The sequence below is a fragment of the Mus musculus genome, chromosome 18, assembly GCF_000001635.26.
Source record: "Mus musculus strain C57BL/6J chromosome 18, GRCm38.p6 C57BL/6J".
NCBI lineage: Eukaryota > Metazoa > Chordata > Mammalia > Rodentia > Muridae > Mus > Mus musculus.
The window spans coordinates 73,734,958-73,758,612 of record NC_000084.6 but is presented as its reverse complement, the minus strand read 5'-3'; the positions used below and the strand labels follow the sequence as shown (position 1 = coordinate 73,758,612).

Below are 23,655 nucleotides of genomic sequence, written 5' to 3'. Positions count from 1 at the left end.
CCCCCCCAGATGAAGGCACTATCCAAGGGTGTACCCTAGAACAAGAGCATTCATCTCCTGAAAACCAGTCCACCCCAAGCTTTAGAGACTTTTCAGATCATCTTGTAGAATTGGAATTGAAGCACAGATCTGTGTGTCTGTCCAGTTACACATAAATCATTTTTTTTCTTCTTCTCTCTCTGGCTCTGCTTGCTCTGGTCCCACTCCTTCCTGGTGCAGAAGGCTTAAGATTTATTTATTTTATGTATGTGACTACAATGTCCCTCTCTTCAGACACACCAGAAGAGGGCATCAGATCTCATTCTAGATGGTTGTGAGTCACCATGTGATTGCTGGGATTTGAACTCAGGACCTCTGGAAGTGCTTTTAACCACTGAGCCATCTCTCCAACCCCACCTATATATTTTTTATTTAATCTTTCTATTTAAATTTAAAATGAGATGGCCGCTAAGAAATAAAAACCTGGGGAATAAAATTTTTCAATTCTCTGAGAAGCAAACCAGGCTCCTCAGAGGGACCCACTGATAATGGGCCACTAATCAGTGACGACCCTGACTTGGGGAGGGTAAGTCTGGAGCCGAGTCATCTCCTCAGACAGCCGGCTGGAGGAGCTAACAAGGCCAGGACTGAGCTGGCTTCTGAAACGTTCTAACGTTCTAACGTCTCTCAAATATAATGAAACCAACTTAGTAACCAATCAAATTTGTACCAATGTCACTGGTTTGCCCCTACCAATCATATTAGAGGTTACCTAACCCTTCTGGAAAATTCCTCTGGCTCTGCATAAAAGGGGGCCTGAGAGCCCCTAGAATTGTCGCCATTTAAATGAATGATTGATCCCTTGAATGCTGTTTGTTTCTTCAGAATAAACTCTCTTTGCCTTTGCAGTTATTTGAGTCTAGGATCTTCCTTTCAGCGATTCTTGGACCCTAACAAAAGCTCATGTTAATGCTGGAGAAGTATCTGGGATCACCATACATCTTTGCTCCCATGTAACTCTGAACTTTTCCACAGTTTGCTCACTCTGGTCCAAAGATTTATGTATTATATGTAGGTACACCGTAACTGTCTTCAGACACACCAGAAGAGGGCATCAGATCTCATTACAGATGGTTGTGAGCCACCATGTAGTTGGTGGGATTTGAACTCGGGACCTTCGGAAGAGCAGTCAGTGCTCTTAACTGCTGAGCCATCTCGGCAGCCCGACTCTGAGACTTTTAAATATAAATAAATGCTTAGGCCGATAGCTTTGTCTCTGTTCCTTGACGATCTCATATCTTAGTTACCCATTGATTTTATTCTAAGTCTTGCCACATGGCTGGTTACCTGGTCCTCAGTTTCATACGACCGTCTTTTGTGTCTGGTATGAACCTCCTGAGCCTTGAGCCTTGACTCAATCCCAGAAAGCTATCTCTCTACCAGAACTTCCACCTCCCTATTTTCTCCATAGGTGAATGCTTATACACAGTGCAGAAGAGATTAGCTCTACACTCCCCCAGTGTGGTCACATTGATTAAATCTCCTTTGCCTAGCCCTTGCTACCCCTTTGTCAAACTCCAGTTATACTATGAAAAAAAAGGGGGGGCTGATTTAACTATTTTACTTTACTTAATAAATCACTTATAAGCCAGCTGGTTCCATGGAAATAGTAAACAAACAAACAAACACGAAAAACCAAGCAGACACAAATAATGCAACATATACAGAGTCATACATAAAGACTGGTTAAGAAAAACCAAGTATTTTATAATTTTTATTTAGATTTATCCCTTATCAGTTTTAAATTAGCCTATTTTGTTTGTTTTGTTTTGTTTTTTTTTTCTTTTCTCTTTTCTTTGTTTTTCTTTTTCTTATTGGTATTTTGAGACAGGGTTTTTCTGTGTAGCGCTGGCTGTCCTGGGACTCTCTCTGTAGACCACACTGGCCTTAAACTCACAAAGATCCACCTGCTTCAGCCTCCCAAGTGCTGGGAGTAAAGGTATGTGCCATCAACACCTGGCTTATCTATTTTCTTAATGGTACCAAGCAACCCTTAACCTTCGATCTGTATTCCCAAAGGTTAGGTTTCTTTTTAGAAAGACTTACATCTTAAGGACAGAGTCTAACCTGATCATTAAGGCTCAAGGAGATACCTAGTAAACGTATAAAAGTGAAACTGCAAGGCTCATCGACATTTTACCTTTTAAATTTATAGTGAAGCTCAACTCTGCATGCTTGTGTACTAAAGGGAAACAGGACGAGATAAAAGAACACAGATTCCTGGCTTAAACATCAGTCCATCCCAGTTGCCAACCTGGAAGGGCCTCACTCCTGGATCAGGAATTGCTGGCCCATCCAGGGTAGTCATTGCTGGGCAAGGGACATCACTCCCTATAGGCCAAACGTTTTGGTCTAAAACGACGTTGAGAAAGGCACCTCCATCGGTAAAGACCTTACAAGAGCTTTAACTCAGCAGATGAGCTCCAGAACTTGACTTTTACACTTTTACTGGGCATCTCCTTGAGCCTTAATGATCAAGTTAGACTCTGTCCTTATGAGCCTATCTTTACCCTCGTCGATCAGGCACATGGTCCATCTAGAATAAAGCTGGGGAAACTGACGCAGAGTTTCCCTCCTGGATCAGATACCACTGTCTGTCCGGTGCAAAGTTTAAGGACAGACACACAGAGCAGCTGAGGTTTTTAAACAAACTCAGCTGAGGTTTTTAAAGAGCTGAGGTTTTTAACAAAATCAGTACACGAGATATCTAAATTTACCTATTTCAGCGTTAAAGGTTATGGAAAACCTTCAAAACATCATTTAGTGTAAGTCTCGAATTAAAGATGGAAGACTAGAGGGGGAGAAAAGTTATAGGTTGCAATCCAGCATTGGGGAGGGGAAGAAGGCAGGCAGAGTTGTCCTTGAAGACATTTATGAAGCAGACCAGTAAGCCAGCCGCGGGGAGGCAGAGTTCCCATTGCTGAGGATATTAGCTTGCCAGAGAGAAAACAAACCTCTGAACTGTGAGTAGACAGGAAAAGAACAGAGGGTGCTTTTAAGATTTAAGGATCAAGAGAGAGTAGAGGCAGCAGCCATTCCTAGCAGGGTTTTAGCTCCAATGCACAGCTTTGGAGGATAGATTTGGACTTAACCTACATACACATTAACAGCGGTGTGAGCAGGGGATCAAGAAAGGAAATAATCAGCTCTCATCATGTCTTCCAGGATGAGCCAACGAAGTTCCGTCTAATCTAACAGGGCATTGATAAATCTAAGAGATTTCTATCTTTGGTGCCAGTGGCACTCATCAAACACTAAGTAGGCCTCCAGCTAGAAAAACAAGAACGGAGAGCCAAGATGAACATGCAAGCCACAGTTAGTGTTCTAGCTTCATTTCTGTTGCTGTGATAAAAGTTTAGCCCTACATAGCAAAGGAAAACATGAGCAGGCCTTTAATCCCAGCCTTCAGGAGGCAGAGGCTGACTCTGAGGGTTCTCTGCGAGTTCGAGGCCAGCAGTGGTCTACATAGCAAGTTCAAACCTAGCCACGGGGACACTGCGGGACACTGTCTCAAAACAAAAACAAACAAACAAACAAACCCCTTAAATAAGAGGTTCAGGAGGCACGCGGTTAGGCTGATGATGAAGTCGGATGTCAAGTGCTTTCCTCTCAAGGCACAAACTTACACTTTCAGGCTTTGCAGTTGAAAGATTCATCCCAAGGCTGGAGAGATGGCTCAGCGGTTAAGAGCTCTTCGGAAGGTCCCAAGTTCAAATCCACATGGTGGCTCACAACCGTCTGTACAGCTACAGTGTACTCATATAGATAAAATAAGTCAAATTAAATATTAATTAAATAATTAAAAGAAAAAAAGAAATTAAGATTCATCCTAACCAAAGACTAAAAATTGTCTGGAAAACGGGACACAACAAATCAAACCAAAGGCGGTTTCCACTTCGGGGTCAGGAGCCCCAGCAGGCACGCATCGCAGCCAGCGCATTAGGGAGCCGGAGGAGTGGATACGAACCTGCGACCCTCTCCTCCCCGCAGCCAGCCCGGGCGAGCGGGCGCCACCGAGCACGGACCTCCCGCGCACCTCCCGCGCTCCTAGAGCGGCCGCGCCGGACCGCGGGGCGGCGCACTTCCGGCTGCGCGTCGCCGCTCGCACACTGCTGGGCCTCGGAGCCGGCCTGCGCCTCCCTCCGCTCCGGCGGGCCTCGGGGAGAGAGAGGGTGAGTTGGGCAGGACGCCCGAGGGGGGCGGGCGCGCTGCCTCGGAGCTCGCAGGCCCGCGGGGCGGGCGCAGAGGTCCCGGGAGCGCCCGACAGCGAGGACGCGCCGCGCGGTGTCCCCGGGCTCGCGGCGGCCACAGGCCGGGCCACTCACTCACTCTCGGGCCCACGCAGCTCCCGAGTGAGGGGCGGCGGTGTCAGCCGCCTGCACCCACCCCTGGCCCGCCGCTGCCAGCCTGGAAACTGAGGAGCGCCGGTCTCCACTAGTCACCCAGGTGCTGTGGGCTGTCCCCACGGTCAGCAGAGATTTGTCATCTGCAAGTCAGGCCCGAGGTGACAAGTGACAGCACTGTCAAGACTGAAATTGCGCACTATCACGAACGTGGATCACGGCCTTGAAAAAAGCGAGCAGCTGCTTTTAATGTGGTTTGCTCACTTTACATTCCTAATTCCCTGAGCGATGCGTATCACAAAACATACACCATTGCTTAAATAGTTGCTTTTTGCCAGCTGACCTACTGGGAGGGTTTTGATTATTTAGTCTATTTTTTTTAAAGCCTTTTATTGGGGGAAAATTTTCAAGCATACATAGAAAAAAAAATTCCCAATTCATGGTCAGACTTGTTTCTTCCCCGCTGTTGTTTTAAAGTGATTATGAAATGCACTACTCCATATGCTAAATGCTTGTCTATAAGACACAATGGCTGTTTTTAAACATGAAGTCATAATCAGTCTCGTTAGCATTTCGTATTATCGATTATCCAACTAGTGGTTTACATTCTCCCTTCCCTTATCAGTTTATCCAAATCAGGAGCCAAACAAGCTACACATACTACAGACATAATACCTCTTGTCTCTTGCTCTCCTAATCCCCTATTTTTTAACCCCCCTTATGGAGGCCAGCTATGCATTTCATACTGCATCGTTGGGAGTTAAATAAGATCTCATCCCTCTTTATGGACCTTTATAACAGGTAACCAGATAATTGACCAAGGAGTTACAGAGAGGAATGCCAGCTAACAACTACAGCGGGAGACTTGTCACCTTATGGCCATACCACGAAATAGTGGATCTTGACAGTGATCATTAGTAGATGTTTAGGTCAGGAAAGGAGTCAGGCCTGTTGGAAGCACCTCCTGCCACTTAGAGTTTCTGGAGGGGGGTGGGTGTCAAGGTGGAGTGGAGATGAATCAAGGTTGCCCATGGTTTGAGAATTTGAAGCTTCGTGAATACTCTGTGACAATGTATTGCACTGACATTTCTAATTCTCTATGTGTTTGAAATTTCTCCTTTTCATTTTGTTTTGTTTTGTTTCTCTAGCCCAAGTTGGCCCTCAGACTCTTACTTCCTCTACTTTAGCCTCCTCCCCCTATGCTAGGATCTGAAGCATTCACTACCACATCCAGTTGAATTTTGTGTGTATGTATGTCTGCGCATGTGTGTGCCAATGCATGTGGAGGCCAGAAGTCAGTGTTGCATGGTTTCCACGCTACTCTCTAAAGTTTTTGAGATGGGGTCTTTGGCTCACAGATTGTCTAGCCTGTTAGCCAGTGAGTTCCAGGGATCTGCCTGTCTGCTTCCCTCAGGTCTAGGGTTATACCCGCACCCCACCAGACCCTGGTCTTTATGTAAGCACTGAGGAGCTGAGTACAACTCCTCATTCTCTTGAGTCAGGCCCGTTACAGCTGAGGTAGCTCTCTAGCCTCTCAGTGCTCAGTTTGGGGTTGGTTGGTTTTCTGGGTTTTTTGTTTTTGTTTTTTGTTTGTTTGTTTGTTTTGTTTTTGTTTTGTTTTGTTTTGTTGTTGTTTATGAGACAGGTCCTTTCTATGTAGCCTTAGGTGGCCTGGAGTATGTAGACCCAGGTTGGTGTTGAATTGACAGAGATCTGCCTGCCTCTGTCTTCTGAGAGCTGTGATTAACGGCATGTGCCACCATGCCCCACCCCAAACAAACCGACAACACTTTGTTTTAATGTTGAGTAATGATTTCAGGTTACGACCCTTGGGTTATAGTTTTCTAACAAGGAGTTCTTGTTTGTTTGTCTGTCTGTCTGTCTGTCTGTCTGCTGGGCTGGTTTGAGGGTATCTCTGGTAGCCAATCTGGCCTTAACGTTGCTGTGTAGCTAAAGCTGGCTTGTTTTGACCTCCCAGTTCCTCTGTGTGCTGGGATCATAGGGGTGCGCCACCTAGCCTGCTTCACTAAATAGTTCTTCAGTGTGACTCAGTGTTAGAGGACAGGGGAAACGTGCTCTCAGACTCAGCGCATGCCTCACTCACAGGATTTCCTGTGTATTATTCCTAGGGCAGGACCTAATCGTTGATGTTTTAAAGCTCCCTGGCTAATTCTGATGCCCCAACCACTTGTCCATTATTCGTTAGGGATGGCAAAGTGGTTAGTAAAGTAGGGGTAGAAGACTCAGCTGGAGAGATTAGGCAGTATTTCCTAGGAAAGAAAATGACTAGCCAGGAGCCCTGACTTGATACTTATTTCAGCTCTGATGACTTGGACTCATAGCTAAACTCCTGTGTGCGTATTGTCTGTCTTTTGATTCATCTTTTTTTTTTATTTTTTGTAAATTATAGCATTGCTCTCGGCAAGGCAAAGACCCATTGGGAACATCTCTTTCCCCAGATCTGGCCAGGACTGTAAAGAAACTCTTTCTCCATCAGTTTCTGTCTGCCAAGTTTGCAGTGGAGTGGCAAACAACATGAACCTTAGTTTCCAGTAACAGTTACATTTTGTTCTTCCTTCTGTGTTTTACTAGCCTTTAAGTTAACTTCCTCCTGTTTATCTCTCCCTCTTGAAAAGGACAAAGCAATAAGGAGGTAATTCAGTAAGCCTGTGTACACTAAACTATTTAATTGTCGAAAGGTAAGTGTGGTTAGAGGCAGAAATGTGGAGTGACTCTTGGAAGGGAAGCTAACAGTAACCTAAGGCTCGGATTATTACCTCGTGTGGGAGGGGTGTGAAAGGCAACGTGAGTGGGGAGCCCCGCTCCAAGGGAAAGGAAACTAAATGATGTGTGGTTAGAAAAGCATATTTGTCCTTTTGATACGTTAAAAACATCATCACTGTTAAATAAATAAGACATTGTTCATTACAATTGGAAACAATCCAAAGATTCAAGTTAGCAGACATCCTCTGGTCTCTCCTCCCTTCATTCTAAAGACCCAGGAGGCCCGCCATAGTAATAATATGTTGTACACCCCTCACACCACACTGTCTTATGTGAGTGTGGGGCCTGAGGCATTGTTCTAAAAATTACCATTATACTGGGATTCTCATTGTTATCCTTGTAGTTACAGAGCACGGTGCTTATTACCTATAGAATAATATAATTTAACAGAATGATAATTAACATTAAGAACATAAATTAGTCATTTTCCTGTTGACATAACTAAATTGCTTCTATATTTTAGCCCATCCAAAACACCGTAGTAAGCATTATTGTACAGACATTGTTTCTGTAGCTGGGTTCCAGAAAATGAGATTGCTTGGATTTGTAATCAACAGTACCATTACTGATGATATTTACTGTCATGTTATTCTCCCACAGGGTAATAGCTATTCACCCCTCCCCCATTGTTACCTTGTGATTACGTCTGTTTCTCCTTTTCCCATCATCCCAGCTAGCTTTGGCTAGCATGGCTTGATTAGCATCTGCCAGGTGATGTGTGGGAAACTGAGTCTCTGTTCAGTTTGCGTTTCACTCGGGGGGGCTTCGTTGTATTGTGAATGTACTCGGTGATTTGTTATGTATTCTCTTTATTTTTCCTTGTGTCAGTCTTCTTCATTAAATGCATTTCCATAAGCTGAAAGTTAATATTCTATTTACTATTGTGTGTGTATGTGTGCGCATGAACAGGAAGGGGCACGTGTGCAGGTCAGAGTTGTGAGAGTTGTCTCTGTTCACTGTGTGCGTTCTAGGGATTGAACTCAAGTCCTCAGCCTGGGCTACAGCTCCCTCTCTCACTGAAGCGCTTGTCAGCACGCATAGCCATTTTTAGAGGCTTAAATCTCTTAACAAGTTTTACCTTCTTTAATTTAAATTGAGAGCTTCACTCACAAGTACTGTATTTACATCACCCCCTCCCCCCCACGTTCATGGCCTCTTCTTTAGTACTATTGCTACACACATTTACACGTGTATATGTGTATACGCACATACGGCCTACTGAATCCATGTGTGCATAAGTTTAGGGATGTCCGGTTGGGAGTGGCGGAAGCCCTGAGTGAATGTGTCCAGAGAGAATGTGTGCTGTTGCCAGGGCATGGCCATGTCATTGACCCTATCCTCAGGCCCACAGGAACATGGCAAAGCGTGCCCCTCCCCACCCAGGGTGCAGCTCAGAGAGAGGGCAAAGCTTTCCTCTGGAGTCCATTCAAGAATGACTGTTGACTGTGCAGAAGAGGTCCACCATAGCAGCACCCTTTATGGCATGGAGACTGCTCTCCAGAGGCCACCGTTGCTGAGATTAGCTAGCCTGGCCTCCTCGGCCCAGCACTGCACCACAAACCCTGTCTCCTTGTTAAGCAGTGTGCAACAATCCTCAGTGGTTGACTCTAGATGATACACTTCTGCGTTTGTCCACGACTCCAGCTATCTGTGTAAGGCTGTGTATGTCCATCTTGTCTTTGTTCTCTCGCCACCTCAGTCAGGTCCATTCCTGCATTCATGCAGGACACAGCAGATAATCTCTCAGGTGGCTTGTCTCTGGAGAAAACTGGTTAGCCCTCCCTAAGCACCCACTGATCGTAGCTCCTCATCTAGGGGTGGGACTGCTTGTTGCAGACTGCGGTTAGGCAACTGTCCTATTGAGACTTCCCTGTCCCATTTAGAAGGCACTGCCCAGCAGTGGGTGCGCTCCTGGTCATCTGGCTCTTGCAGAACCGCTTCTGCTCCTTTTGACGCCTTCCCTCAGCCTGGGGTTTTGTACATGTTTACCTTTTTTTTCCCCTGTGATTTCACTGAGTTTTGATACACAGATGTTACATAATGCTGTACCATGCAGTAGATGAGTTGATTTTTAAATTTCAGAGCTTCTTGGCTTTGCAAGAAAGTCTTCCCATTCCGTAAAGTTCTATCAAGATTCTCCTGATTTTCTCCCCTTGTGGTGGGGATGGAACAAGATCATCTTGCGTGTTAGGCAAAGGCTCACACATTGAACTATATTCCCAGCACTAATTTTTAAGACTAATTTTTAAATTTATAGGGGTTTTTTTGTATTTAAATTTCTAACTCATGTGGAACTAGTTAGTCATAGGTTTCTGCTAGCCTTCATTGTTGTATGTGACGAACATCTCCCATCACAAAGATCAGAGGCAGCACAGTGCATAGATCTCCTGAGAACAGTGCTAGGAGTTGGCAGAGGTCTGCACATGCATGAGGTTGCAGATGACTGAGATAAGATGGAGCCTCAGCTGGAGGTATACTGACAGCAGAGCTCTTCTGGTCTGTGCCTGAGGCCCCATGCTCCACCTCAGGACTTGGGAAGAGAAGGGCAAAGGCAAACTGACCAACGGTGAACTCTGTCTTTGAGTGAAGTACACCATTTGTATCGCTGTGAAATATCAACACTGTTATTCAGCACCGTGGCCCTTCAGAGGGGATCCCTGTGGCCACCACTTGTCTTATTTAGACCAAACTAAACCCAGGTGGGGCTGACTCTTTATTAGGACTTAAAAAGCGAATTAGTGCAAACTATGGAGACAGCCCATAAAGCTTCTCACTGTGCCCTTTCTCATTTTGTCTTGTACTACATAACATCAGTCCGGTATGTTGACGAGCCAGTACTGACAATTATAAACAAATGCTGTTTGGGTTAGGCTGGAACCTCTGCTCATTCCCTGCACAAGCTGGGGAACCCCATCTGCCCCCTCCCCCCAACCCTGTCCACACAGAAAAACCTCCTCCAGGCTAACATGTCATTACCCCTTGTCTCTGAGAGTCCCAAAGCCCACTTAAGAGTGCCCACCGAGGGGCTCAGTTCTTGACCATGTGTGGACATAATCCCAGGTCCTAGCTGGCATGTCATAACTCCTCACCTATACTTTATAAATCCCCCTTGCTTTAGCCTGGGCGTGGACTTCCCTGACCTCCACCTGTGAGATTAGTGAACTCTTGAGAGAGCTGTCTCTCAATAAACCTGCCTTTCTTCTTCTGATTACTTCAGTTGGCTCGTTTCATTAGTAAAGAAACCTATTAATTTAAGTTCTTGTGTTGGGATCGTGTACATCATTATATAATATTTCTTTGCCTATGTGTGGGTTCTGGAGTCAAAGTCAGAGCCTTGCTCACTGCTGTGTGAGTGCTTTACCCCAGGCTACATCTCCGCATAACAACATTTCTGTATTGGGACCACCTACTCCTTTTCTTCCTTAAAAATGTGCTTCCCTGAGGGTCATGGTGGTGAACACCTTTCATCCCAGTACCTGAGAGTCAGAGGCGGGTGAATCTCCGAGTTTGAGGCCAGCCTGGCCTACAGAGATAGTTCCAGGATATTCATGAAATACTGGATATACTACACAGAGAAACCCTATCTTCAAAAACCAAAAACCAAAGGAAGAAAAAAAAATGACTCCCTGATTAATTCTTCTCTCTGTCTACTTTCTCTGTAGTTTGCCTTTTAGAGGCTGTCATAGGGTTGGACTTCAACTACAGTGTTTTATCTGTAGTGTGGGGATTAAGCCCAGGGCCTTGTACATGCCAGGCGAGAGATCTGCCGCTGAGCTACTGATTCCCTTCACCAGCTCCACAAACTCAAGTTGTCAGGCTTAGTCACAAGTGGCTTTACCTACTGATCCCCAAACTCTGTGTGTGTGTGTGTGTTTGTGTGTGTGTGTGCGCGTGTGTGTGCTCGCGTACATGTGCGTGTGTGCTCCTGTGTGTGCTCGCATGCACAAACAAATCATTATACCCAGAGCATAAGCATGTATGAAGGTATAGCTCCATGCAGAGCACATGTTCAGCAAGTACCAAGAGTACCAAGATCTGGGTTCTATCCCCAGCACCAAAAACTCAACCAATCGTAGTAAATCTCAGAGGAGCAGACTTTGCTGTTTCTGTTGCAGGGTGGAAGATGTCTATGGATGTGACCTTTCTTGGGACAGGAGCAGCATATCCATCACCGACCCGTGGCGCCTCTGCGGTGGTTCTTCGGTGCGAGGGCGAGTGCTGGCTCTTTGACTGTGGGGAGGGAACACAGACCCAGCTTATGAAAAGCCAGCTTAAAGCAGGTTAGTGTGCATCCAGCTTACTTGGGACTGTCCTCTGTTGTGTCCCATGCTCTTGGCTGTCAGGAACCCTGTTCTTCAGTACAGGCCTAAAGCTGTATCCACTTCACAACTTGAACTCTGTCCGGCAAGGCTTGAGAGAGTGTCAGGCACCCAGCAGTGCTTGCTGAAGGCCATGTCTGCCTTGACTTGCTTTTCATTCATTCTGTGTCAAGAGCGAGGATTTATGAAGGCCGGGGCATACAGGATGAGGAGAGATACAGCAGGTGTAGCAGATGCCCCCCACCCCCACCCCCGCAACTCGGGAGTGGTGGCTGCACTTGTCTCCACCAGGAAATAATGTCATGGGAGAATGCAAAGGGCAGTAAGTGGGCAAGGGAGAAGGAAGAGGGAGGGGGAGGGAGGAGGGAGGGGAAGGAGGAAGCAGCTTCCCCTTGTTCTTCTGGTAGCCGGCTCAGACAAGTTTATCTAGTTGCTGAGATAAACTTTTATCTAGTTGCTGAGTTGCTGAGAGAGGAACAATAATTCCTGGCCTGGGGAGAGTTGAAGTCCAGCCTGAGGGAACGGAGTAGTGATCCAAGAGCAGCACCTGGAGGGTGAGGCCAGTGGTGAAGTCTCTGGCTGGACTCAGGAAGACCTGGGCACTAGGCCCAGTTGTATCTCAGGCTTGACCTTAGCAGATCAGCCAGCTTAAATACGCGTTCCTCGTCTCAAAGAACAGGGTTACAAACTGTGCCTAAAAGAGATGTTAGAAACTAGGTGTGTGGCGCTTGCTGGGAATCCTAGCACCCAGGAAGCAGAAAGGGTTGTGAGTTAGAGGCCAGGGAGCTACACAGGGGAGACCTTGTATCAAAAAAGATTGCTAAAAGAAATATATAATATATATTATATCTGTCTGTCTGTCTGTTTATCTATCTGTATCCTACATGGCTACTTCCATGTCATCATTTAAACCTTTAAAAATAATTTTATTAGCTTATCAATTATTATGTTTTCATCATTTAAATACCATCTAAAAGGCTATCTTCTCAGTACCTCCCTCCTTCATTGCAGGCATCTCTTTATTTTACATTGTTTTTATTAACTTAGTGGCATTGGTATCCAGAACTATGATATATATATAACATAATTTCTGTGTTTGCACATTGATGTACAGTTAGGTAAGTTTAGTGACACTTATGTGCCTGGTGGACACCTAGTGAGCACTATTCATTGTGAACAGGTGGGCATTTAGGATTTCCCACTCTTGAGGTCTTGGTAAATCAGAGCTGCTACAGCTTATCAGAGGGTGTGGCACTTGATTTTTAAAGAAACATACTTGTAGGGACTGGGGACTAGCCATCAATCATGTAATGATAGAGGAGGTGAGGAGGGATTTTTTTAAATATAGCATGGAAAGGGGGCACTGATTGTAGAATACATGCTTAGAATGTGTGACACCATGGTTCTAGTTCCCAGCTCAGAAACCAAAATCAGCAAAACAAAAGAAATAATTATAAAGTGACTCCTACAAGCATTACAAAGCATGGTCTTACAATGCTAAAATTGTTAAATGGAACTTGGTAGTACAGCATGGATTTAATGTGTGCAAGCCCCCAGCACTAAAAGAAGAAAATAATTGTAACTGATTTACATATGTATATGTCTGGCAGGACTGGCAATTGTAGCAGTGCAATTGGCAAAGTACATATCTTAGTAGTTTGTATTTTCACAATTTTTATTTTGAGATGAGGTTTTGCTAAGTTACCATTGGCTGTCCTTGAATTTACCCAGTAGTCTAGGCAGGTCTTGAATTTGTGGTCTTCCTGACTCAGCTTTCTCAGTAGTTGGAGTAGGTGGCCTGTGCCACCAGGTCTGTGTCACCATAGCAGCCTCAGCAATATGTTTTCCTTCCTTCCCTCTCTCCTTCTCGCTCTAGCTTGTACACACACACACGCTCACATGTACACACACACTCACACACATCACACACACACATCATCAACATCATCATATACTATAGGGCAGTAGGTTTCATTTCATCATCTTGTCCAACCAAGGATGCGTAGTGTTCTGCTCCGCTGTGGGCAGTGTTTCTCCACCACTTCCTTCTTCCTGGGGAAGGGAGAGGGTGTGATCTTGACTCTTCATCTTGGTCGCTTCCTCATACCTTTCATAACTGTGGTTGCCATTCCTTGTATCTCAGAAATCACATTTCCCAAAAATGAGATGTCTGGCCTCCGGAAACTGCTAACAGTGGAAGCAGTTTTCCTTTCTTTATTTGCCTGCTTGCTTTGGGTTCCTGGGCTGTCTGTGTTCAGCTTTGGCTTTGTCTTGCAGCAGAGAGTGAGAAGGCCCCAAAAGTTGGCAGTTTTGAGGCCAACATGGGCCCGGACTCAGTGGCTGCTGAAGTTCTTTTATCTCTAGAGGCCTTGGGTTATACCGAGAGGCTGCCTGGAAAGGGGAAATGGGAAAATTTAAGAAACATCCTTTCATTTGAAATTAAAAAAAAAAAAAAAAGGTGGCTAAGAAGAGGCCTGGGGTAGCTCAGTGACTGGGGGCTTGCCAAGTGGGCGTGGCACTCTGGATCCAGTCCTCAGCACCACACAGAGATTACCACACTAGACCTGAGGGATCGAAAAGCAAAAGCAGCATGGGAGAGTCCTCTGTAGCGAGAGAAGTCGGGTGAAGTTAGAGATCACCTCTTTGGGTCCTTGGGGAGCCCAAGTCGGCCTCTGAGCCAGCCATTGTTCTTGGCCAGTGCAGCCTGGGTGTAGTCATTCTGGGAAGACTGCTTTGAGAGTATTTGCTGTCAGAACAAATCACAGTGTGATAAACTGCTCCTGTACTTTTATGGTATCAGTAAACTGCTCCTGCACTTTTATGGTATCGTATAGTTGGATAGGTGGCCCTTTGAGCCTGTCCTACTGGAAATGTGCTGGTTATGATTGTTATTTTCAAAATGCCAGTGGTGCATCTCAGAAAATGCTCACGCGGCATCCTGCCATTTACCAGCAGTAAAATCGGTTTACCATTAGCTAAATCGAGTTATAACTTAAGCCACTGTGCAGTGAAAAGGCTATTGTGTAGGTTCAGGCTGGAAACAAGAGCTGGGCCCTCGTATAATATGGTCGGGACCTGCCTTTACTCTATGTGCCAGCCCATATCTGTTGTGCTCACCCTTCCTCTGCTCTTCCTTGTTCCCCTCTGCCTCTCCTGTTCCTCCTCCTCCTCCTCCTCCTCTTCTTCGTTCCTCAGTCCTTATCCTGTTTGCCCCTCCCCCGAATCCTCACTGGGACACACATCTCAGTTTGGTTGGTGAATCCCTGCTCAGGAAGGAAACCTTGAAAGGCAGCTTTAGGTTTAGACTAGTCAATTAGAGCCAGCAGAGCATTTCATTTGCTCTAGGTCCATGTTTCCAGCCTCAGAGGGAACAGTGGGGGACAGTGTGTCTGAAAGATGCTCAAGGCCCAGCAGTTAGGTGAGGTAAGTAAGAATATATAGGAGAACAATTGGAACACTATAAATCACTGTAATGTGAAGATATTCAAGGGAAAAAAAGATACAATCCTGTTTAAACCAGCCACTAAAGCTTGGGTTGGTAGTTCAAACCTACTATCTTGTCATTTGGAAAACTAAGGAGGATTGCCACAAATCTAAGGCTATCTGGATTACACAGTGATTTCCAGGCTAGCGTAGGCTATAGTGTGAGATCTCGTCTTAGAGAGCAAGTGAGTAGGGCTGGGAAGCTGTATCAAGGGCAAGAGTGCATGCTGTGTAAGCACGGGGTCCTGAGTTCAAATCCACAGTATCCATGTAAAAACTGGGCATGGTTGCGTGGGGCCTGCAATCCTAGCACTAGTGGGTAATCAGAGAGGCAGTGCTCAGACAGCCCAGACAAGATGGTGAGCTTCTGTGTTAGGAGCGACCCTGGCTCAAGGTACTCAAGTAGAGAGCAATAGAGTAAGACATCCAATCTCCTCCTCTGCTCTCTGCATGCATGTGTGTCCAACACACTCATGTGCATAGACTACACACAACTCCATGTGCACCTCCTCCCACACACACATCCACAGAACCAACCAGTCAGCCAAATGATAAAGCCTGTTTCTCTCTCTTCTGACGTCATGCAACAGAATGAAAGGAGTAAGTAAGTTTGTAGTAACACAGACTGTGGAGTTTCAGCTGACTGCTCTTCATGGAAGCTGTTAGGCTTGTGTGAAACTGCTTGTCTGTGGGATTGAGGATGCTCCTCAGCGGCAGTCTCAATAGCAGAGCAAGAGTCTAGTCTGCGCTGGGTGGATCGGCACAGAGCTGAGGGGTGGGGATGCTAAGTAAAAGAGTTGTCTCGGCTTTTCTATCTAATATATTCCCCATCTCAACCAAAAGGGAGAATTACCAAGATCTTCATCACACATCTCCATGGCGACCACTTCTTTGGCCTTCCAGGCCTCCTCTGTACCATCAGCCTGCAGAGTGGCTCTGTGGTCGCCAGGCAGCCTATTGAGATCTACGGCCCCGTCGGGCTTCGGGACTTTATCTGGAGAACCATGGAGCTCTCTCACACGGAGTTGGTGTTTCCTTACGTGGTTCACGAGCTAGTTCCTACAGCTGACCAGTGTCCTGTAGAAGAACTGAGAGAATTTGCACACATGGATGAAACAGACAGCTCTCCCAAAGGACAAGGACGAACTATCTTGCTAGATGCAGAAGAAAACTCATACTGTCTGGTTGATGACGAGCAGTTTGTGGTAAAAGCATTTCGCCTCTTTCATAGAATTCCATCCTTTGGCTTTTCAGTTGTGGAAAAGAAGCGTGCAGGTAAACTCAACGCACAGAAGCTGAGAGATCTCGGTAAGCACACCCCTCCTTCTCTTTACCTGCGCTTCCAACAGGAAACCACTGAGGCTGTCGGGGGAGCCTGTCTCCTGTGCTCAGAGGAAGCACTCACTTGCTTGGCCCAAAGATAGTGTTCAGAACAAAACTCAAGTATTTAGTCTATTTGAATCTTTTCTTGTTAGCTCCCTGAATTCACATTCCTTTTCCGTTCCTTATTGTCTGCACTTAGAACTTAATCTAGGATGCGCACTAAGCAAGCACTGTCTACCACTGAGCTCTCACCACCTCCTTTACTGTTTTTCTTTTTTTTTTTTTTCTACCTGATCTGAGTTGTCTGAGGTGGCTTTGGATGTGGTCATTCTAAGCTGGGATGCAGGCGGTGTGACCAGGAGCTGGGATGCAGGCAGTGCGGCCAGGAGCTGGGATGCAGGCAGTGCGACCAGGCCCAGCTCTGTCTTAGTTGGCACAGTGGTTTGAATTAGGACAATAAGTCCATGATTTATTTTTATGTCCTTAGACTTCCTTTTCGCTGTCCTTGGGCCATGCTGGGGTTCAAGCCTGCAGTCATGCCTGCGGCCTCCCATGGCCTCCGCCTCTAAGCCACTGCCCGCCTTCTTGTCCCAGTCTTGAAGTTACTTTTTAAAATCTGTTTCTGTTTTTATTTTTGTCTGATCCAGGGTTTCACTCTGTAGCCCAGGCTGGCCTACAAGTCACGGTATAACTCAAATCCAGACTCATGGTCCTCCAGCCTCTGCCTCAAGATTGGTTGGAATTCGAAGTTGCACAGTCCTGAGGTATGTTTTCAATGACATCTTTGTGTGAGGTGTAGGTGTGTGTCTGTGTGTCCCCTCACCCATACCTGTGCATGCAGAGGCCAGAGGTGTCTTCCTTCCTTTTTGATATAGGGTCTCTCACTGAGCTTGGAACTCATTGCTTTACCTAGGCTTACTACTCAGCAAGCCCTTAGGATCCACCTATTTCTGTCCCCCAGTGCTGAGGTGACAGATGCAAGCGTTACCCCAGCTTCTCACATGGGTGCTGAGGCTCTGCACACAGGTCCTCTTGCTTCTTCAGCAAGCACTTTACCCACCGAGCCATCTCCTTGGTCCTTCAGTGACATCTTTGGTGTAAGGATTTTTGCCATAGGTGTTTACCTCACACTAGCAGCCAACTACCTCAAGAGTTTCTTTTCTATTTATCCTGCCTGCTCATTCAACCTTGTTGTATTCACAACACTGCACTGTTGCGGGAAATATTAAAAAAGAATCGGCACATGTACCAGCAACTCTTGGCCTGCTGCTGTCCTGCCAGCTCTCTCCACCCAACAACTCTCTTGAGGGGCCCGAGCTCCCAAGTTCCTCTCGCTGCCACGCAACGACCATCCACCCTACGGTCAGCCACCACAACACCCATCTACCCGGTAGAAACAAGACTCTGGAAGCTTATAATTAACCAATCAGATATATAAATAAATTCTCAATTTACAAGAAGCCAATATGATAATTTCAGAACCAATTGATAATGATAAAAGCTTTATCTCAATTATTCTAACCTTATGATGTCATAACTACCTGTGGCTGGTTAAAGTCCCACTGGTTTACATCTGCCTCCATCTTCCTTTCTTTTTCTCCCTCTGAGACACTCTCTGTCTCTGCAACTCTTAGCTCCGCCTCCCTTTTCCCTGTCCAATCACAGGCTATTGCTGCCCTAATATAATTAGACAGGGAAAATCCAGCAACAATGCACCTTACCCAGTTTTGCATACTACAGTTCATCATAGGTGGAAGGAAACACATAACATGGGCACTGGCCCCTGAAGACTTTGTAGTTTCTTCTCCTTAGGGTCCCACTTCCAGCTTCAGCACTATACTTGGCTTGGCATGCCATGGTATCCCTGTTGGAGGAATGGTGGTGATTCTGTCTGATTTTTAGGTATGCAGTATGTTTCCCAACTAAGACAGTAGACTGTTCTAGATAATGAGGAAAAGTGACAAGGCCAAAGATATGTTTGGTGATCTTAATATTGTGGAAATACTGTTATATTTGGAAACTTTAAACATGATGTCTGTTGGAAATGTTGGCCACATAGTTGCTTGTAAGAATTATCTACAGTGTTAATCTATACTAATACTACACTGAAGCTTGAAAATTTGAAATTGGTACCATCCACCATTATGATTAAGCATGCAGAATTGCCTTAAACATCCCTTGGCTGTATTTTTGTTTGTTTTGTTTGGTGTGTGTGCACGCGTGTGCATGTGTGTGCGTGTGTTTGCCACAGTGTGCAGATGGAGGTCAGAGGACAGCTTCTGGGAGTCAGTTCTCTCCTTCTACCATGTGGGTCTCAGGGGTCAAAGGAGGTTGTCAGGCTTGGCTGCAAGTGTCTTAACCAGCTGCCATCTCCCTACCCAAACCTACGACCCCATTAATCTCTCTTAGCAAGTTTCTTCCTTAGTCAGTCAGTTCATAGACATTTGTTCTGACTAGAGATATTGATTACATAATTGTTTACATCTGTTCTTTGGTGTTATAATAAATAAAGATCCTCAAAAACTGTTATTCCCATGCAACACAGATAATCCAAGCTGGTAGTCGTAAGATCTAAATGTTACTTCAGAGCTTAACAGTGAGCTTACATATGTGCTCGGAAAAGGTTTCAAGCATAGAGCCATTGTTATTAACAACAGTCCACACTGAACTTTTAAAATATTTAAATACCCATGTCACAGTTGTCTGTAAGTGGTAAAGTATTTCTTTCAGTTTGAAAATGATTGGATGCCTTTAAATTTTTTTTTAAAATTGTATATGTATGGGTGTTTTGTCTGCATTGTGTCTGTGCACCATGTATGTGCCTGTCACCCTCAGACAGTTGTGAGCTGCCATGGAGGTGCTGGGAACTGAATCCAGGTCCTCAGGAAGCGCAGCAACTGCTCCTAACTGCTGAGCCATCTCTGTCCAGGATCCTGAATGCCTTTGCTATCTGCTGTTTGCTATAAGCTGTTGAAAGTTGTCTCTTTGCTAATCATAATTCCATATCCATTGTATCATCAGGTGTGCCACCAGGTCCTGCCTATGGGAAGCTGAAAAACGGAATTTCTGTTGTTTTGGATAATGGAGTTACAATTTCTCCCCAAGACGTCTTAAAAAAGCCTATGGTTGGAAGAAAAGTTTGCATCCTGGGTGACTGTTCTGGGGTTGTGGGTGACGGGGGCGTGAAGCTGTGCTTTGAGGCCGACCTGCTGATCCACGAGGCCACTCTGGATGATTCCCAGATGGACAAAGCGAGAGAGCACGGCCACAGCACGCCGCAGATGGCAGCGGCGTTTGCAAAGCTGTGCCGTGCCAAGAGGCTAGTTCTGACCCACTTCAGTCAGAGGTACAAACCAACCGCCTTGGCGAGAGAAGGGGAGGCAGACGGCATCGCAGAGCTGAGGAAGCAAGCAGAGGCCGTGTTAGAGCTCCAAGAAGTGACTCTAGCAGAAGATTTTATGGTGATCGGCATTCCGATCAAGAAATGAAACCCGAGCTACTGAGTGCATTAATGAGGACGTGGTATGGATGTATTACCAGGCCTGCACCACAGATTTTGTGTTGTGGGTTGTGAGTGATTTTTTTTTCCTTAAAATTACTTTGGCCCTAACAATCCTAAAGATGGAGCTGGATTGCCGAGCTGGCTCAGTAGTGAGAGGGAACAAGATTTTGAATGATGAGTCATTTTTAAAAGATGAAAAATTTAAATGATTTAAAATTTAAATTTTAGGTGATGAAAAATCCTTCTTAAAGTGCAGGTGTGACAAAACAATCCATGTGCAGGGACTTACTCTGTGGCTGCTGCTACAGAGAGAATTCCACACTCTGGGCAGTGTTAGACTTAGCTTTGCCGAGCTCAGTTGCCATTGTTGGCAAAGTATATAAGACTGGGTCCTCTTGGCTAGAAAACGGGAGCAGAATTTGCATAGAGTTTGTGTTCCTGACACAGGGATAAACGTACGGGCAATACTGGTGCAGTATTGATAACGTGGTGGTGCTTTCGCCGGAACGGTCAGTACAGGTTTGGGCTAAGTTTTATCTTAGCACTTTGTTCAACATTCTGGTTTCTTTTAGCACATGGACCTGGGTAGTCTACTGAGAATGAATTAGATACATTGGATTGGTTTTCCTGTTGCAGTGACGGAGGGGAGATGGTGACAGCACAGTAGATTAGTCAGTGGGGGTCAGGAATGCCATATATGCTGCACAGTTTGCGTTAGTCCTGCGTAATAATTACCTCAAAGTTCTAGGCCTGTTCAGAGACACAGATTCCACCTTTTATTCCTAATGTGAATATGCGCTGCCAAAGTTAATGGTGTAATGGATTAGTAGATGAGCCATATCCTCCAATAGGAGGCAAAGGATGGGCGTGCTGGAATTGGATGCCACATCAGGTAGTATTTGGAGACATGAGCCATCAAGTGAATCTTACAGATGTGGAGAGAGACAGTCACCCCCTCCCCAGGGAGCGTCTGCCTCAGGCCTGGTGGTCCCGGAGCTGGGTAGAGAGCTGCTGCCTCTGCTTCCAGAGACCAAGTTAGGAGGTCAGAGTGGCCTTGACGCTGCACTGCCAAGCAGCCTGGGTGATTCTCAAAGACATGAGTATTGAACTAGCCTAGAAGAAAAAAATTGTCTTTTTTTTCTATGTATTTAAATTGAGGGTATATATATTTTATAGATTCTTATATATATGTTTGTGTATTATATACTTTATGCATGGATATTTTTACATGAAGGCTGACCTCCCTCCACTATTTTCCTAAAGCAAAATAAAGATATTTTATTGGACAAATAAAAGCTAGGAGTTTATTATCAGAAAATCCTCTGTAAGAAATTCTGAGGCATTATTTTGGCACAATAAAAATAATGTTGGAAGGTTGACAAACCATAAAGGGGCAAAGAGATGGGTGTTGAGAAACACTGATTACAGTGCCTACCGACAAGTCCAGACCCACGCTCTCATTAGCATCAAATAGTCTCTCAAAGTGTGAGACTTCATGTAATTTAGAGTTGTATCATTTAATAATGTCTTTTATCGCTGAGGTTGATTTCTGTGAGTAGAAGGAAACTGACAAGAAGTCAAACTTCTTGTGTTCAGGTCTCTATCTCCAAGGAGTTAGTTCTTTCTCATTCTCTCTGTGTTACAGAACACCTTAGGCATGGTGGCAAGGCTAAGGCAGGAAAATAGGAGCCCGGGCTACATAGTAGGACTTTATCTTTTAAAAAAGACAGAAAAAAGTAAATGTGACTTGTAACATATCTCATGTCCATTCACATTCCTCACTGTCCATGGGAGTGGCCTGCTTAGTACTTAGTACTTAGTGCTTAGTGCTTAGTACTCTATTGAAGACAGGACTTCATCAACTTAAAACCGAAGTCCTACCCTCTCTTTCACCTCTCCCTGTTTTTAACAAGGTCTCGCCGTGCAGCCCAAACTGGCCCCAAGCTCCAAGCACTCCTGCTCAGGAGCTGGGCTTATAAACATGCATTTGTAATCTGCCATAGTGTTTTGAATAATTCTTTCCCAAGAAAAGTTTATAGTTTTTAGGCTGGGAGTGTAGCCTGGTGGGAGAGCACTGGCTTAGTTTTGGTCTGTGGTATAAAAAGGAAAGATAATTATTGCCTCCTAGTGCTAATATCCTTCTTATGTCTTTAAGTCAATACAGATAATCTAACTCTTTTGTTTCTCTGAATATTCTGATGTCAGCTTGAAATTTTGCTACATTTTCTCTTTTTAATGAAATAAGAATCCTTCCCAAGTGTGCACATCCCAAATGGGCGTGGTGGTATTTCACCTCACAAAGGTGTATGTTTAGCGTGAAGTGAACGAGATCTGTCTTTACTGACTGATTTGAGGGCTAGGGAATTAATAGGAGTATCGACTTCCTTCTTTCTCTTTCTTCTTTTTTCCTTTAAGATTAGAATCTCATGTAGCCCAGGCTAACCTTGAACCTGCTATGTAGCCAAGGATGACCTTGAATTTGTGATACTTCTGTCTCCACCTCCAGAGTGCTGAGGTAACCGTCTTATGTCACCATGCTAGGTCTATGTGGTACTGAGGACGGAGCCTAGGACTCTGTACCTGCCAAGGATCCCAGAGCCCAAGTATGTGGGGCTTTGGTTTGGTTTGGTTTTCTAGGGGATACTAAGAAGGAAGCACTGGCCGCACCTTTGAATATTCTTTCATGACAGAGAAAAAGAAGTCTAAGGGGAGACTGGGGGGTAATAGTGGGTAATGTTTCTTTTCTTCAGTGTGCAAAAATGAAAAACAACTATTTAAGCACATTATGTTTCAAAAAGCAAGAGAAGTGGCTGGGAATGTAGCTCAGGGATAGGACACTGGTTAGCCTGAGCAAGGTCGTGGGCTTGATCCCCAGAGTGTCTACTCGACAACAGAAAAGTAAGGGGGCAGAGAGGGAACATGAACGGTTAAGAGTGGGTTCAGATAAGGATGCATGAAGATGTAGCGATGAAACGCATTCGGTACAGTTAAAACGTATTAATAATTCTTTTTAAGTGGAGAAAGAAGGCTTGGGAGAAGGGGCAAGAAGTTTGGGGAGACAAGACAGGTTGCTGCTTCTGTGGTGGCTTTATGAGTCACCAGTACGATGGATGTTCTGACGAAGAGTGTGTATATATCATTTAGTATAGCAGTTACGTCATAGCACATCCATACAGAATAACTCCTCTAGATAACTGGTCATCTCCACATAGGCACTCCAGGGAGCTGACAGTTCAAGTCTTTGTAATATTCCTGTTCACCATCTACTGCCGCCAGAGTGGGCTTTTTCCCAGGATGTAAATTTTTGCCATCTCTCCCTGGCTTGAAACTTGGTAGTGATCTGGCTTTACTCACCTCTCCAACCTGATCTTAGTCCCCAGGGCTCCTTAGGTTTGCAGCCCCAGCCTCAAGATCTTCTGATGTCACAGAGCCGTCCAGTCTCTGCTTCCTTCCTGCTTCCTTCTCCTGAAATGGCATTTGCCACACTCCCCAAATCAACCTAGTGATTAACCTTACGTCTTAGCTTTGCTTTCAGGCCTCATGGAAGTCTGCCTGGCCGGCTCCTTCCTGCTAGGAAGTGTACTTTGCTCAGCCCGTCAACCCGTCTTTTTGATACTTGTCGGTCACAGCTTCATTTAGCCTCTGTATGTGATGTTTCTCCTCCACAGCAGCTCTGTAAGCCACACCGGGGCAGAGCTCTTGTCTGTGTCTGTTCCCCTTTATGACTGACTCAGTGCCTGGAACATCAGAGGCACTCAATAAAGAGTGTTGACTGGATCACATTTCCTTGTCCTGCGGTTCTGTTAATACTCAATACTCTGTTATCCCCTGGATCCTTTTTCCTGACTCATGTTAAAAACAC

At 45.3% G+C, this 23,655-nt stretch overlaps 1 protein-coding gene across 4 annotated transcripts; it reads left to right on the top strand.

Annotated features, from left to right (window-relative positions):
* The first annotated feature begins 4,093 nt into the window (after positions 1-4,093).
* Positions 4,094-23,575, top strand: Elac1 (elaC ribonuclease Z 1). Of its 4 annotated transcripts, XR_385970.4 has the most exons (5): positions 4,094-4,211; positions 11,282-11,446; positions 15,812-16,276; positions 16,939-17,055; positions 19,313-21,083. XR_385970.4 is itself a non-coding variant. In XM_030250276.1 (4 exons), exons 2-4 carry the CDS (start codon positions 11,290-11,292, stop codon positions 16,980-16,982), a joined length of 666 nt encoding a protein of 221 aa, XP_030106136.1. In that variant the 5' UTR covers positions 4,094-4,211; positions 11,282-11,289; the 3' UTR covers positions 16,983-23,575. The 4 variants fall into 4 exon arrangements, 2 of the variants coding, with proteins under 2 accessions (XP_030106136.1, NP_444485.2); XR_003952490.1 differs by having other exon boundaries at positions 15,812-17,055; positions 19,313-23,575; XM_030250276.1 differs by having other exon boundaries at positions 16,939-23,575.
* The last annotated feature ends 80 nt before the right edge of the window (positions 23,576-23,655 follow it).